This window comes from Manihot esculenta, chromosome 2, assembly GCF_001659605.2.
Source record: "Manihot esculenta cultivar AM560-2 chromosome 2, M.esculenta_v8, whole genome shotgun sequence".
NCBI lineage: Eukaryota > Viridiplantae > Streptophyta > Magnoliopsida > Malpighiales > Euphorbiaceae > Manihot > Manihot esculenta.
In genome coordinates, this window is record NC_035162.2 from 12909992 (window position 1) to 12927781 (window position 17790).

General features: G+C 30.4%; 1 protein-coding gene across 3 annotated transcripts; it reads right to left on the reverse strand.

Moving 5' to 3' along the window:
• Positions 1–1259: 1259 nt before the first annotated feature.
• Positions 1260–6596, reverse strand: LOC110609027 (protein ALTERED PHOSPHATE STARVATION RESPONSE 1). 3 transcript variants are annotated; one of them, XM_021748335.2, is made up of 5 exons: positions 6292–6596; positions 4492–6011; positions 3890–4089; positions 3242–3465; positions 1260–2485 (listed from the first exon to the last, which is right to left on the reverse strand). In XM_021748335.2, the coding sequence occupies exons 2-5, from the start codon at positions 5912–5914 to the stop codon at positions 1672–1674; spliced, it is 2661 nt and encodes an 886-aa protein (XP_021604027.1). In that variant the 5' UTR covers positions 5915–6011; positions 6292–6596; the 3' UTR covers positions 1260–1671. The 3 variants fall into 3 exon arrangements, with proteins under 3 accessions (XP_021604027.1, XP_021604026.1, XP_021604029.1); XM_021748334.2 differs by having other exon boundaries at positions 4492–6072; XM_021748337.2 differs by having other exon boundaries at positions 1260–2464; positions 4492–6594.
• Positions 6597–17790: the final 11194 nt, after the last annotated feature.

The window sequence follows — 17790 nt, forward strand, 5'->3', positions numbered from 1 at the left end:
GCCATAAGAAAAATGTTTATCATCTACTAAGATTTGATATCCTATTTTAAAAATTAAAGCATTTAGTTTCCAAAATTTAATTTTCTTAAAATCAAAAGTCTGTCTATTAAATTAAAAATAATAACAAAAAGTTTTTCTCAAATTTAATTTGATAATAAATATATTTAAATAAATATAAAAAGTCTCAATCCTACTCACTTCATCCCCATTAAAAAAAAACAATCATAAGGATTAACATTTTCCTTGTTCCTCTTTCTATTTCCTTTCCCTCTTCCATTCCCAACACAATGAATTGCAACAACTTGAGTTCAGTGAATTTACATTTGAAATCTCATTCCTTCTTCTCTATCTTCTTCAACTAGTGCGACCCAAAGCTATTATTGACGACCCATTTGTGTAGAACAGCTAGGGAGCTTAAAGCAGAGCGATGTGGGCAATCTAGGAAGGATAGTGTTGCCAAAGATACAAGCAGAAACCCATTTTCCAAAACTAGAGGCAAGAGACGAGATTTATGTTGCGATGAATGAAAGATATAGGGACTTCTCATATTTGGGCCATGCGTTCTAGATTAGAGCTTAAAACCATATCTTAGCTCCAAAACTCTCTCCCAAATATAGTGTAAATACAGAGATTTTGTCATAGCAAAGGGACTTTATAGTCATATATCAGATGTCAACTGTGGCAAATATTTGATCTGAGGGGTGAAGGTAAGGCAACCAGGAGATCAAAATCAAAATTAAAGAACAAGTCAGGAAAATCACAGAAGAAGCTTCATGCAACTTCTCCTGCCTACACCCATTAATCAAGCTCAAACAGTAAACCAAAGAAACAAAACAGTCACCTTGTTTCTCCTTCATGCAATCCATTCTTTGAATATGGACAGAAAAGGCTCTCTGCCACTTATTGGAAGCCTGCTTCTTTCTCTCGTTACTTGGTTAGCTCCATGGAAACCTGAGCAAGTGGGTTTAGCTAGAAAAATCGGTGGGTTTTTTTTTTTTGGGTCGAAGATTAGATCCATTAAAAAATCGGTGGTTGAGTCTACTTACGATGGATTCATGGCTTACGAGCAGCTCTTGAAGACAGATGATATCGCTGGTGCTAGAGAAGTGAAATGCAAACCTTTCCCGGCTAGATGATTCTACAATTGCAGAGGCTTTCTTGTTTTCAAGGCTTGGCCATTTGTTTTGTGTTGTTTCTGTGCTTCTAGGCTTCATGCATGGATTTGCAGGAAAAGAAATTGTCAAATAAACGAAAGATGCAAAATATATGGAGGCCTCTCTATATCATTATCCAATACTTTGATTCAAAATTTGTTAGTTTCCTAAACTGATCAGTCTAAATAAACTCAGTTGAAATCCTCCTCCAAACTCAGTCCAGTTTACATCAAATACAACCATCACCCACCAATCAACCAATAAAAGAATTTCTGTACAAAATTCCTAATATCTACCCGGCTTATGGGAAAACCATATTACAAAGAAAAGCATATTTGAACTTGCCCACCACAGTTTGCATTCTTCATTGCTTCTTTAAGCAATTCCACTATCTCATCTCCTTAAAGCTGCTCTCCATTCTTTCTGATACTCGTTTCTATAGGCTTTTGATCCCATTTCATCTCTACTGAGCAACGCAGGGTCCTTCCAAGAATAGTTTCCCAGATAAACTCGTCAACTATAAGCCTCCAGCATTTTCAAGCCTAACTTGCTCATGAGCTTTCAAAACCTCTGAAGTGAAGTTGCCCAAAGCCTCAAAAATTGGGACCAAACCTTCTTGTAAACTACCTGAAGCTGCATCATGAACTAGTTTCTTAGCTTCCTTGTGCCTAGTTCTCTCTTCTTCTAATTTCTTCCTCATTGAATCCAAATCCACCTTCAGATCATCTAGGGGTGAAACCCCGCTTTCTGAAGGAACCTTTGACATAGCTTTATCTGACGATGCTTCCTGTTCCTGCATGATCCTTCCCCTCTCCATGCGTAAGGTCTTTAGACGTTTCTCAAAATCCTTTGTGAGGTACTCTGCTTTGATCCTCTGTCGCTGCTCCTCGTCTTGTCGTTCCCATAATTGATGTAAGCTTGAAGCAAAGTTGAGCATTGCATTTTCCACCCCCTTCTCGGAAATCCTAACCATTGCCTGATACCAATCATTGCAAACTACAAAAATAGCTGGTGCACCCATTCTGCTTGGGGAGAAAGGTGCAATTCCATCAGCAGTTTCTTCAGGTTCAATGATAAGGCACCTTAATAACCACTCGTTTAATGATTCCACGTATGACTTTTGGGTGTTAATCCAATTATTAAAGCAGGTGCACCAATTAATTAGCTCTGTTTCAAGTTCAAGAGTAGCTCTCAAACCAGAATCTCTTTGCAAACCAGTATTTGCCTTGAGCGAGCGAGCTTTGCTCTCCATGATAGCTTGGAACTGTTTCTGGTGACATCTGAGCATGGACTTCCACATTCTTATCAATCTGTAAATAAGAAGGGTATTGCTTTTATACCAAAAAAAAAGAAAAAAAGAAACAGGCTTTAAAAAAAAATTGACATTAAAAAGTTATACATGCTCCATTCACCATGTCAAATTAAAGAAACCTAAATCCTAGCAAGAATTGAACCATTCACTGGCTAGCATTTTGGGGAGAAAAGGGTTAGCTTAAAGCCCAACTAAGAAGAGTATATATTTTACAATCATTGGTGAAAGAATTCTCTAATCTTTGGATATCAAAATTACCAGAAGTCGGTTGAAGCACTAATGACGATGTCATGTCATTGTAGACAAGAATGATAAAAGGAATTTAAGCATGAAAACTATTCAATCACCAGAAAAACAATATTCAGTCACCAATTTCAATGCCACCATTGAAGCTAGAGAATGAAATTTTATTTAACCAAAGAACATGAGGGAACCGTGGTGCAGCAATGCTAATGATTCCTGATATAAGTGTCTCCATATAAATGCAGCTTTGAGCTTAAATTTACAATATTCAAGTCCCACAAAGCACCAATATTTGGAAAATGAGTAAAGAGGTCAAATTGCAAGAGGGAGGATGCAGCCTCCTGCAGGCCCTAAGAAAAATCTAGGTTTTTTCTAGCCAATGCAGAAAAAAATGCACTTATCGTTGTGTGCGCGGGGCAATTCTCTAGCGATATGCATGTCTTCTGAGACAGCAGATAATAATTGCATGATGTAAGTTGCAAAATCAAATAGCCAAACAGCTAACAGACCAAGGAACACAGCAGTTGCATACCCATGGATTAATTCAGAGATTTGAGGCTGCAATTCTTCATCTCTCAACTTGTGTATCTTGCTAGATATGGCATCAACAGTTCTTATAGTAACATTGATTTTTGTCAGCAACTTCCTTATTGAAGCCTGGGCAGCATCAATTTTACTAGATTCAGCTCCATGTTCATCTAAACTTCTTAACCTTTTGCACTGTTTTTCATAGTCAATTCGTAGCCTTTCTTCATCCTAAAATCAGCAGAAACACCTAGACATAGTAAGGAAGACGGTACAGGAATTAAAAGACATATAAAAGCACTTGAAATCTCAAACAATATTTTACCACATCGGAGGAAGCATAAAAATTAACCTTTCAGTCTTCTTTTGCACAAAAATTCATTTTTCCACTCTCAAATAGTCATAACAGCCATATGGAAAAGAAAAAAGTAAGCATCTCCAAATTCCAAAAACTTCACAAAAATTTCATGTTGAAAAGAACAGGAGCAAGGAAGTTGATATTTCCATATCAAATGTCTGAATAAGGAAATGTGTCCATCACATTTTTTAAGGAATCTTTTTTCCTTAGCAGGCACTGGCATTAACTTAATAACTAAATGAATATTAATGCACAAGAAAATAAGAAACTAAGACATTATTTTTAATGGTTTCATACCTTAACTTCCTTGTACAGCTTTTTCTCCCATGCATAAAGTTTATCTAGCGTAGATGATAGGTTTCTAGCCTTCATATCAAAATCATTTCCAGGATCCCCGGTGTATGCTTTTGCAATTTTCATTGCCCTAGGAGAGATTTGTACCGATGGCCTGGTTGGAGGATGTGATGACACCAGATACAGAATCCGGGAAAATATCACTGCACAGAGGCATTCCACTATTATTAATGTGGCAATACAAAATTTATTGTCGAAGAGGATGGAACTATCATAAAAATAAATGAAAAAAAAAATCCTATCGTCCTAATAACAAAGTTCTCCAGTAAAAGACCATCTTTTTTTGTTGGAAAGGAAATGTCAAGCTGACAAACTCAATATTTGAAGTTATTCAACATTGATAGATGAGTGATCTTCAAGGGAACAAGATATTGAGGAGCATTACGTGCTTCTTATTTTATTTGCATTCAATATCAAATTCATCAACAGAACTAGAATAACAAACCCCAAAAACACTTTTGAGGAAATAACTATGAAGCAGTCACGAAAATTTCTCAAAAATGATTATATAAGATGATAATGAGATAAAATAGTTAAGATGCTACCTCCTAGCAAGGTGGTTCTTCGCTGGTAAGGCAATCTGTCAACCTCAAGCAATGAGGCAACCTCCTTCCCATAACTAGAGGCAATCTCAAACTCGTCCCTGATTTCCTTCACCACTTCTTCGAGATCCCTAGTGCCATGAACGGACAATGTAGTTAAGCTACTAGGTTTTGAAGACTCAATATCCACTGTTGATGCCTCCTCAACTTCAAAGCTCACTCCTTTCTTTCTTACAGAGTCCTCTTCAGGACTCTTAGAAGAAATAATACTGTCAGGGCTACGAAATGTATCAGGACTAGTACTGCTCTTGATTTCTTTACCCTTAACTGAGTCCACACTCTCACTGCTGCTTCCAACTGGCACTGATTTAGAGGTACCTTCTCCATAATTCTTTTTACTCCCTTCCTCGTGTAACTTGAATTTGCCATTCACGTCCATGTGCTCTTTCGCTTTCTTCTTTTCTTTGTGAACCTCTTTTATCACTTCTTGCTCTGTTTCCTCTTCCAAATCTGGTATACCTTCCCTTTCTCTCACCTCCTTCGAATCCGGACTGCTCGTGGTCGAACCGTACCCGTACCTTCCCGCAGAGAAATAAGCTGGAAGCCCACCAGTATCGTTATCGTACGTGTCGAATACATTGAGAAAGTCCCAAGTCGACACTCTCGGCGGTGATGGGGGCGCCGGTGGCGGCCTCTCCGGACTTGGATCCTTCTGGGGAGAACCCATCACCGGGTACCCGAAATACCCGCCATTTCCATAATAACTCGAGTACCCATTTACCGTTGGATCCTCATACACCACCGTCTTCGCCGGAGTGGCAGACCTCTTCATGTAATACATGTTAGGATACGGATTGGAGAACGGATACGGGTATGGGTATGGATACGGATACGAATTATCATCAGGATAATTGTATCCCCAATTCCCTTGAGGAGGATAATCATTAAAATTGTAAGAAGTGGAAGGCACTTCTCGTTGCTGCAAAACTTCTTCCTCCTCAGGGGTATCGTGGATGTGGATGTGGCCCGAATCAGAGTTCAAGTCCGAACCAGATGATGATAAATGCAAATGTGAATCTTCAATCTCCGCATCCTCTTTGTTTTTGCCCTTATTATGAGTACTATCTTCCACAGAATGCGAAATCGATGTCGATGAGGAAGAGATTTTGGATTTTTGCTTCGATTTTCCTTCTCGGGACGGTAATGTCAGAACAGGAGACCCAGGAGACGAAGAAGAAGCAGTCACGAGTTCCTCATCAACAAATCTCCGAATTGCCTCACCAACATCCTTCAGCGAGTGAAAATACAAGACGTGAGCGGCAGCAAGAGCGTAGCGGTGGTCAGATGCGGCCCTGATAAGTTCTTTTCGCTCTCTGCAACGAGTTACCAGCGGCAAATCATCGACCTTGGATCCTCCACAGCCCATATCATAACCCTAAAGGAACCAAACAAGAAGAAGCCCAAAAGAGTCAACTGAAAGAGAAATGGCGTAGCTTTCATGGTGATGATGTTGGTTTGAACGCCTGAGAATACAAATTGAGAGGAAGAGCATCGTGAGTAACGACAGATCCAAGCGAAGATTATCTGTTGCAATAACGTGATGGGTATACGAAGAAATTGGTGAGAAGCAGAATTTTGAACTTAAATTAAATATTAGAGAACCTTGACATGACTAGAACAGAGTTATCATCATGCATGTAGTACAGAGCACAGGCAGGTGAAAAAATTGAACACGCATAGTAATAAAACAGAGAGAAGACAGAGAATTCGTGCATAAAAGAGAGAGGGGGAAAGAAATCTGACCGTTGAGATTGGTGAGATTGAGAGGGGACCGTCCATGCAAGGAGAGAGAGAGTGAAAATTTGATGAAACTGAGACGTGAGAATTCGAATTTATTGGCTAGCAGTATAATAATGGAGGGTGCATAGAGATGCGTGAAGGGGACGAAGATCTATGAGCAGAGAGAAGGGGGAGGGAGGGAGGAGTTGGGTTTCCTGAGACCTGACCTCTTCTTCTATGCAGAGAATTCAGAGTTTGCAGGGAAAGAAGGAAGGCTCGTGGAACCCCGCATCGGCGACGGACACTGTATTATTACTGCTGCTGGAAAATAAATCTCTTTTGGTAATAAGTCATAGCCGTAATGATAAGAAATTAATATATGTATTTATTGTACAGTCTAATATTAATTTATTTTCCAAATTTCATTTTAAAATAAATTTCGGTTTCATTTTACTGTGTTTTATTTATTTTCATCCTATGTCTAAAATTAATTTAATTTAAAATAAATATATATAAAAAATATTATGTAATTTTATTAATTTTACATTTAAATAAAATACTATTTTTAATATTACTAAATAGTATAATTTTTAAATGTTATTAAAAAATATTAACATAAAATTCATATTAAATAATAATACAAATTAAATTATATATTTTAAAATAAATAAATTATTTATTAATTATTTATATATTTTTTAAAATATTAATTAATAATTATATTTTATTAAGTATATTATTATTTTTAATAACATATAAAAATTATTATTATTTATAAATAGTGTATTATAATAAAATATTATTTTATAATATAAATTGAATTACAAATAATAAAGTGAGGTGAAAATTATAATTTTTTTTTATTTTTCCCTTAATTTAACAATATTATTTAGTAAATTATTTTTTCTGTTTACCTGTTACAAATTTTATCTCTTTTTTTTATAGTAATCTGTTTATTAGTTTAATTAATATATACTTTCATGTAAATTAAGGATTAAATTTTTAATTTTGAAAATAATTTAAAATATAAATTATTTAATATAAATATTATTGTAATACATAATAATAATAATTATTATAAATTTATTTTTATGAAATGGATAGGGATGAGCATTCGGTTAGTTCGGTTCAAATTCGAATCGAATTAAATAAATCGGAAATCGAAATGTTAGTATTTATGAAAATCGAACTGAATCAATTTTGGTAAAAAATCGAATTGAATCGAATCAGTTTAATTCATTTCGATTCGATTTGATCGATTTTGATTTTTAATAATTTTTTTATTTTTTACACTTTATTTTTAGTATTTTAAAATTTAATTAAAATATTTTAATTTTAATATAATTTAATTTCTTTATATTATTGAAAATAATATATTATTATCACTAATCGGTTCGGTTCGGTTCAATTTTTTTAATTTTTTTCTGATCAAAACTAAATCAAACTCAAATAATTAAAATTTCTAAAATTAAAAATCAAACCAAATCAAATTGAATAAAAAATCAAATTAAAATTTTAAATTAATTCAATTCGTTCCACTTTCTCAGTTTGAAGTTACGTGGTCTGTTATGTGAGTAATGCTAATTTCAGAGGTCTACATTATTGCTGTCATTCATTCAATTCATTTATATTTTCTTATTGCATCTCCTCATTTCATAAATTATTGCTTTTTTTTCCCCCTCATCATATGTTGCCACTTATCAAATACCCTCTCCTATCATATTTGTACAAACTTTTATTTTTTAAAAATTATTATTCTAGTTTATCTACTACTCCATTCATCTTTATCTTTTCTTTTTTTTATATATTATATATATATATATAAAAGATTAATAGCCTTTTTTTTCCCAGTGTTTGTATTAAATTTATTGAAAATAAAAAACTATAAAATAATCATGAATTAAATATTTAAATTTTGAATTAATACTAAAATGAGCACAAATTTCAATTAATATCCTTGCATGTGCTATGCATTAACTATAAAACACAGGTCTCAAGGTCAAGTGCCATTCTTATAATAATAATAATAATAATAAAAGAAAAGAAACATATGGAAGAAGGGTGGGTGGGTGGGTTGTTAATTGTCAAGCGAGAGGGACACTTTTTTGGGATAGACAAATCGCTCAACTTTCAACATATAGTCCAATTAAAAGATTTTCTATTTGTATTTCAAAAAATATTATTTTTTGAATTTTTTAAAATAATTATTATTAAAAAAATATTTAAAATAATTTGAAAAAGTTGTTCATTTTAACTTTTATATTTGGAATATATTAAATTTATTTTTATATTTTTTACATTATAATAAATATATTTAATATTGTTCTTATTCAATAATTTTTATTCATTTACTTTTTTTATATATATATTGAAAAATATGATGTTTTATTAACTTTTTAATTATATCTATTATAAATATATTAAATTTTATTAAATATAAAAAAATATTTTTAAAATTTTGTAAAAATAATATAAAATTAAATAAAATTATAATAATTTTAAGATAAATAAAAATTATAAAATGAAAAAAATTGAATTTCTTAACGTCTTCCATAATAATATTAAACAATACTGATATATCTTTATATTAGAGAAGTATAGTTTTTTCTCAGGCAATAAAACTCAATTTCACAATTGATTCAGCTAAATATTATAAAAACACAAAAAAAAAATAGATATTTTAACATTCTACAATTTATTTGAAAAAATATAAAAATTACAATTTAGTTTCTTCATTTCTGCGTTTTTAGCTATCCACTATTTATTATTTTTATTACTTAATCGATTTGCATTCATTTTTAGTATAAAAATAACCATCAATTCAATTTATCAATCAATCTTGTCATAAAACTAAATATTAAAATCAACAATACTAATAAAACATTCACCAATAAAATCATTTTCTCGAAAATAATTTAATATAACATACTACGTATCATATATTATTATTATATAATAAAATTATAATAATTCATATTTTTTAATTATTTAAATTTCACCCATAAAAAAAATCATAATAATCAATATTGAAATAAGATAAAACTCATCTTCATATATTTACTGTATCACTATCTAAAAAAGTTATTGAAAACTTATAGACTTCTTTATTAAATACTTAAAAAAAATATTTAAAAAATTAAATAATAATTTATACAAGGACTATATATAACTGTTCATCTAGAACTTTCGTTCTTCGCATTTCTGTTGTGCATTTTAAAATAAATTGATTCAATTTATTTATTTTGAATTTAATTTTTCATTTTATATTTTATTGTCGATAGCAGAAGCAATGGGCGGGGATGATTCTGACCAACCACTTGGCCATGCAGGATGAGTTCTCCAATTGCCAACCCAATCATCTTCACACACATGTATATAATTATTGTCTGCTTAATATATTTAATAAAAATTAATAGGAAAATATATATATATTTAAATGAAAAAATTGTCTCTATTGAAGCCTCTGAAATGCACCGTCAGAAGAAAGAACCATGGGCGAGAAGTGTTTGGGAGCATCCACCGAAACAATTGCCTACCAAACAGCGAGAAGAACCTCTTTACCAATATTACTGACCAAGCGAAATAAACTTTGATAAAACAGAGATGAATTCAGAGAGACGAAGAAACAATCCAAATATTTAAGAAGAATAGAAAGCAATAAACACAAATGTCTCCTATGAAAAACAACTAGAGCAATAGAATGAGCAATTGAGAATGTATACCGTAGCAGTCTTAATCTCCTGTAGTCATGGAAGGACTACATGATATTTTTAATTGTCATAATATTTTTAATTATAATAGCAAAACATGTAAATTTTATTTAAAATAAAATCTCCTTTTTTATGTATTTTTTTTTCAAATTTAGTTGTCATAAATGCAATGATAATTTTGATATTATTAAGCTAATCCTCTTACAAAGGCATATGGGGGATGTATACGAATATATTATATTAATTATTTCAAAGCTACTGCTTCTTATTTAAAAAATGCAAAGTTAATTAGATGAATTGACAATTTCAATATCAGCAGGAATGACTCATGACCACGTGCTGTCCCGTGCTCCGTCAAGCATCAGAATATTTCTCATGATTGCACCTACTTTCGATTGGGTTCCTCTGTCGGAAGGAATTTTTTTTTTTTTAATCTGCATAGTAATACATTGTAGGGCTGCAACCACATCAAGATTTATAAAATTGAGGTACTTCCGGAGGGCTAACTACAATCTAATCAGATTTTAAAATATTTTTTAAATACAATTTGATAATTATATCAGCCGTTTTATTGTCCATCCGATATCTAAATTTAAAATACAGATCACCTCATTGAAAATGTAAAAATCAAATAGCTGCAATAATAGTGGCGAAAAAATCACATTAATTAATGCTGTAAATATGATACCTGAGTCCATGACATAAATAATTGATCGAAAATATTGAGCTAAATCTAATAAAAAAGTTTCAAGGACCGCACAAGTCTCCGCAGCTAATGGAAAATCATTCCAAATACATATAGCTACTCCATCTATTAAAATATCATTACTATTGCGAATTACCATAGAAATAGTAGTCGGAGAAAATTAACTTTTCCAGACAGTATTAGTGTTATATTTCAAAGTTCCGTGAGGAGGAAGTAACCAAATTTCATTTTGAAATTGGTACGGAAAGTTGCGTGATAAAAAAGTAGCAAAAATTCTAAAAATGTTTAAGCTCCAAAATGCTAAGATTAATGCGAGATGGAGTAGTTAAAGGATCTAAAAATATAAATTCAAAAACTCCCTTATTTCGTACCTTCCATATATATCACAAAGTAAGAGAAAAAAGCTGCATAATAGCATTACAATATGACTTTGCCTTAAATTGATCCCGAAAGTTTTTCACCAAACAGAAAAACTCAAAAAACCGACAAGCACAGGTTTATAGGTACAAAGACTCAAAAACCATATAGCTCTAGCATGGGGGCAAAAAAAGAGAGTATGTTTTAGCGTTTCAATATGTGGAAGATAAAAGGGACACATAAGAGAAGTTTGAATGTCGTGTAAAACTAAATTATGTATTACAAAAACTATATTATGAAGTAAACACAAGATAAAAACTTTAAGTTTAGAATAAACCTACAGAATTCGTGTCTTTTTCCAAATCGACTTTAAAATGATAGTTGAAGAGGAAGGGAGCAAGATAGAAGCCAAGGTATACGATTATTTGGTAAGATACATGTAGTCTGATTTAACAGTATAATGTCCATTCTGCTTAAAGTGCCAAACCAAGAAATCTGAAGTGTCAGTGGAATTGGGAGAATAGCCCTAGCATGATATAAAGGAAAAAGGTGATGCACTAGCTGATGATTCCAGTCCAAACCACTCTGATCTACTAAATCTGCTAATAAATTAATATGAAGAGGGCAATGAAACGGCCTGACCATACGAAAATTAGGTACACCATGAATTTATGGATCTCACCAAATAAGGGTAATAAAACCATTTCTAATATTTATTCGGACGCCTTTCTTATGCACATCCCTACTAGCCAATATTTCTTGACAAATCTAAAAACATCGCTTCTTGACTCGTACATTCCATATAGAAGAGCGATAAAAGTATATACCTTTAAGAAGTTGAGCCCATAAGTTGGATGAACTTTGGAGTAAGTGTCAACATTGTTTAACTAGACATGCAAGATTAAAATTTTTAAAATTCTTGAATCCCATACCTCCATAAAATTTAGATAAACAAAATCGTTATCAGTTAAGTCAATGCATTTTCTGACTCTCTTCATTATCTCCCCACTAGAAGTTAGCTAAAATGCTATTTAATTTAGTACATAACTATTTACGGTATCTAAAAAGAGTCATAAAATATGAAAGGATAAATGTAAGAATTAATTGAATCAAAACAGCTCGACCAGCATGAAATAAAAGTTTTTATTTTTAAACTTGAGTTTTAGAACGAATATAATTCTCAATCCAATGCAAGGTCTATTATTCAGATCTGTCCAATCATTAGGTAAAGATTTAGTGACGGTAGGATGGGAAATTCTACGCTACATTCACCTAGGTATTTAGGACTGTTGTAAAAATAAAGCTACCTCGAAAGTTTCTCTTATCCCATATGTAGGATGGGAAATTCTACCCTATATTTGTAAAAAATAGAAAACTAAAAGCCACATATCAAACGTGCATCACCCTCTTCTTTTAACCCTATATTTGTGAATTTTTTTTATCAAAGATATAATTCATAAAAGAAACTTTCGAGGGCTAACACCAAAATTTATTAATTAATTTTGTTATGAATTTTAATAATTAAATATTATAAATAATTTTAAATACTTTTTATATGAAACGATTAATTGATGAAATTTTTTATAAAATTGATAAATTAATTAATGAATTTTTTAAATTATAAAAATTAAATAGTAAAATATTTAAAAATTAAAATTAATTAATTGATTTTTAAAAATTATTAAAATATTTTATTGTATTTTTGAATATTAACAAATTCATTAATGAGAGCATAGAAAGTAGCATTCTCATAGAAAGTAGTATATTTTCGTACTGTTATATACAGTTTTTCGGCAAGACAGACAGAGACCTCTTACGTAGGATCGACTTATCCGATCTGGCAGGAAGGCGAGAAACAATTAAATATTAGGACCCACCGTTGGCCGCCACGTCTTTTTCATGCCTGATCACGTCTAGTAATTTTGTTTTATAAATTTGTTTTACCTTTGCATATGGTTAGGAGCGGCCTGCTCAATCTAGAATCCACCAATGTATGGCTTTGCCATTTTAAAATGGAATATATATATATTAATCGATAATTTTATCAATTTTTCAATTTAAATATATACTTTATTACATATTTTTTAAATTTTTATATTAAAATAGCATTCATAATATAAATTTTAAGTTGGTACAGAATTTAAAAGTTATCATTATTTGTCAATGCATTAATTTTATATAAAATTAATTACATATTTTAAATTAAATTATAAAATTTAAAGTAAAAAATTAATAAAATTATAATATTTCTTTTTAAATTGAGATGGTTATGATCACTTTTTTTCATTGAATTGATGGCTGATTGGACCTAAAAATTTAATCCGATTTAAATTACAATTAAAAAAAAAAAGCAATTCCAGGTTAAAATTCCTTTTAGGTCATTATGTTTTTAGTTCTGATATAAATTAATTATTATAATATTAATTTCCACTTAGATTAAACCTCAGTATTATATAGAAAAATCTCGTTATGTAAATAAATTAAAAATTAAAAAAAAATCACAAAATGGAAAAAAAATAAAAATAATTTGAATAAAATACTTTATTTTATTGAAAAACAAAGGGAAATGAGATTATTATTGGTAAAACAACCGACATTTATTCCAAAATAAAAATATGTAATGAAAAATATTTAAAAAAATATTTGAATTTAAAAATCTCCTTTATATATAAATTTATTAATATATTTTATTTTTATTTTTAAATAATAAATAGTTTAATCTTTACATTCTCATTCTGATAATAAAATAATTATTATAATAAAATTTATCTTGTTTAAAAAATTATAACAAATTTTCTGTTAATTAATTATAAAGTAAAAAAATTCAAATTTAGATGACTAAATTATTCATAAGAGCAGGAGAAAACTACAAATTAATGACTGCTTTTTTTTTTAAAAAAAATAAAAGTATTTATTCTGTTAATAAATTAATCCTTTTCATAAATTTACGGTTGCTCAACCGTGAGATGGAGCGGTTAGTGGTGACGTTGACGTGGAAATTCTCCAGACATGGAATACCCACCAACCTAAAATTAACGCTACTTTCTTTTTTCTTTTTAATTATTTATTTAGTTATGTGATACAATGAATCAATTAGTTATTTTTTAAAAAATATATATATTAAAATATTTTTATAATTTTAAAAAATTTATTAAAGTCTCCTAATATTAATTTGCAACATTATTATTGTTATTACTTTTAGCATTAAAAGTTAGAAAAAAAATAAAACTGTAATTATGGAATTGAAATTAAAATTATAATAATTAATTATTTTTTTATTAAAATTAATTAAGAAGAAACTATAAATGGGTTTCGGGTTTGGTCTTCGGAAAGAAAAAAAAAACGACGGTAGGCAAAAGTTTGTGGTTGGTAGTAAGTTAATTTCTTGCGATTTGGATTTTCCTAGGAATCGTATAGCAGAAAATGTGGACAAATCTCAACCGCGTTGTCCAACCAGCAACACCTAAATCAAAAAGGCTAGTGGGAGCTTGACAAAGAAATTTTCCCAGGAAACAAACAAAAAGAGAAATGGTTCTAATAAATTAAACTCGTGTATGGAATTTCAAATTCGTTACGTATATATATTTTCTTAATTTGGAGATTGAAAATTGGGTTTGAAATTTTGATCCATGAAGAAACGCGTGGAAGATGGTTGCCCTTATTTTATTTTATTTATTGTGGTTTAGATAAGTTAAGATTTAAACAAATGTTGGAAGGCTTGTGTTTGTCAATGTCGGCTATTGGAACTCATTAAGACATGTTCCTACTTAGGATACAAAAGCTTGGAGGTGTGGGGATGCTTCACATTGAGACCTATTTATGCATTTTTTAATTAAAATAATAATAATAATAAGGGAAAATTACTTTTTAGTTCTAATATTTAACGTAATCAATACTTTTATCCCTCTATTTTGGCGACCCAACACTTAAGTCCCTCACTTTTTTTTCTGTCCAAATTCGTAGTCTTTCCGTCCAAAATAGCCGTTTGAGACACTTGAATTGATAAAATTAACCCTCACTAAAAATTCCGCTCTTCTTATTTTTCTTCCTACCCTTTCTGCAACTTTTTCTTCTTCTTATTCTTTGAAAACATGAAAGAGAAAAAAAATAGGAAGAGAAAAAAAATAGGAATTTCACATTTGGAAAAAATTATCACCTCTCACCTTTGACTTTTTGACCAAATGGTTTAAATGTACGGAAGGACTACGAATTTGGACGGAAGAGAAAACGAGAGATTTAAGTGTTGGGTCGCCAAAATAGAGAGACAGAAGTGTTAATTACGTTAAATTTCAGAGACTAAAAAGTAATTTTTCCTAATAATAATAATAATAATAATAATGTATTTTTTATCTATGAATCCCATTAGTTCAATATTGTGCATGTGCCTCAAGTTGAAGGTATTTTGAGGAAAAAAAATTACAAGATTGATACTCATTTTTTCTTTATTTTAAATTATCCACCACTTAATTTCTTTTTTAAATAATAATTAATTTATTTATTAAACTATTCATATAATCCTATTTAATATGCATTAAAAAGTAATTTCATTAATTCTAACAATAATTTTACAAGATTGATTGTTTAATTTTTTTAATAGAATAATATGAGTAGATAGCGTATAAGAAAAAAATTTAAATTTTTATTATTTTAATTGTATTTTTATTATTTATATGAAATAAGTAAATTTATTTTTTTTGGGCTAAGGTAGTAATGTAATTGTATATAATAATGAAAAGTGGTTAAATTTATTAAGGTGATCTGAATTTTAGGGAGGAAAGAAGCTATTCTTATTTTGTAATTTAAAATGTAAACGAGTTTTTCAATAAAGAAATTATTAAAAATTTCATTTTATAATTTTTATATGCATATGAAGAAAAATATATGTCTTTGTTAAGTATAGATTTTAAATTTTTAATATTTGTTTAATACTTTTATAAAATAAAAATATAAAATTTAAATAAACATAGTATAATTTGAGATGAATTTACCCAAATTTTACCATGAGCAATATTACTATTATTTTTCACTAGTGCAGTCCTTTAGAGAAAGTTGTATTTCCAAGTGCCTTTGGAAAAGTGATGGGGGATTTTGATCCTAATCCATCATGCTTTGAATTATGATAGCTTCCTTTCATCAAACAAATTTAATTAACTTTCAGCAAAAATGTCAAATTAAAAACATAAACTTTTTACCTTGCTCATCTATTGCTAGACAGTACCCTGTCTAAGCAAGATTTACAAAATTCTCCTCCTAACACTTTCTATTATTATTATTATTATTATTAAAAAAGCTTGAATTCAAACTTTAATTATCAAACACCTTTAAAATTTAAAAGAGAGTATTTTGTCCTTAATAAATTTATGGAATTCAAATTCGGCATATTGTATATAAAAAAAAGTTGATGGAATGTTTGAAGGCTATATTGAAATATTTAGAAAATTAAGGTTAATCTCTTTCCTACTGAAGTAGCCAGCTCATATAATGATGGAAGAAGAGGATGAACCCTATGCATATATCTAAAAGGAAATCTGATATTGCTTACATCAGAAAAAGGGTGATGATAAAAGAATAAAGAGATGAGCAGTAAGTATTATATAAATGTGATACATGAAACAAAAGGCTTCCAATGCAATGATGCTTCCATGGAAGCTATAATTAAGAAAGCAACACATGACCCATGTGCATCAAGAAATGGCAGCAGAATTATGATTGTCTTCTTTATTTCTTTTTCAGTTTAGGGGAAGCAAAGTTCAGAACTTTTCTAGCTCTTTTATGTCATCTTCTCAAGGAAATCTGCCCACTTTGACCAAGCTCTGTGGATTCTTCTTCTCACCCTCTTTATGGATTCAACAACCAAAGCAAACTTCTTACCCATATGGAGATGCTTTTACTGTTGCTCTTTTACTGATGTAAAAATGTGATCAAAATTTGTTCTTTTTTGTTTTGGAGTATAATTACATGTTTAATTAGCTTCAAACCTTTCATTTGGTAATTAAAATATTAATCTTTTGTATTCGAGATGTTTGCAATTAAGCAATCAAAGATAATTTGCTAACTTCAAATGGAAGTAATCTGTGTTGTATTTTTAGATAATCTGGCTCCATATACCTCCTATAAGTTTATGGATTTAGTATTAACGTTAATGATCGCGTATTATTAGTTCGCTTCTTTAATCATGATTTTCTCAATGTGATTGGTTCTTTTGCTTTCCATACTAGTTGCAATTAGTCTTTATCTTCTTTTTATTCGTCTTTATTTCAGTCTAAAAGTGGATTTGTCATTTGTTGATATGTAGATAGCAGAAATGTCAAAAGGTGCTTTTAGATATCCCCACAAAAACCTTAAAAAGTGCAGAGTTTCTTGGGTATTTTGGCACCGAGTGACATCAGAGGGAGGACCTAGGCGGCCACGCTTGTGGGTGCGGGGGCCCCAAGCACCCCCTCCCCCTCCCCGCATTTTTTGAAAGTTTAAATATTACCATCGACTTTAAAAGGGTCACGTAAATACATCCTTGCTTCTGTTTTCAACAAGATTGAAAATGCTGTTGCGTTTGGAAAGAAATAAGTCATTGATCCAGCGGACTTGTTTTTGAGGAATGCAAGTAATTGTCATTTGAAGATAATAGAAGGTGAAAGAAATCGTGCCAAGAAGCAGCTTAAGGGAAAAGTACGTTGAAGGATTGAATTAATCATCCTTCATGCAACATCTATGTGCACAGTTATAGAATTTTTTTTCTTAATCAATCTATGT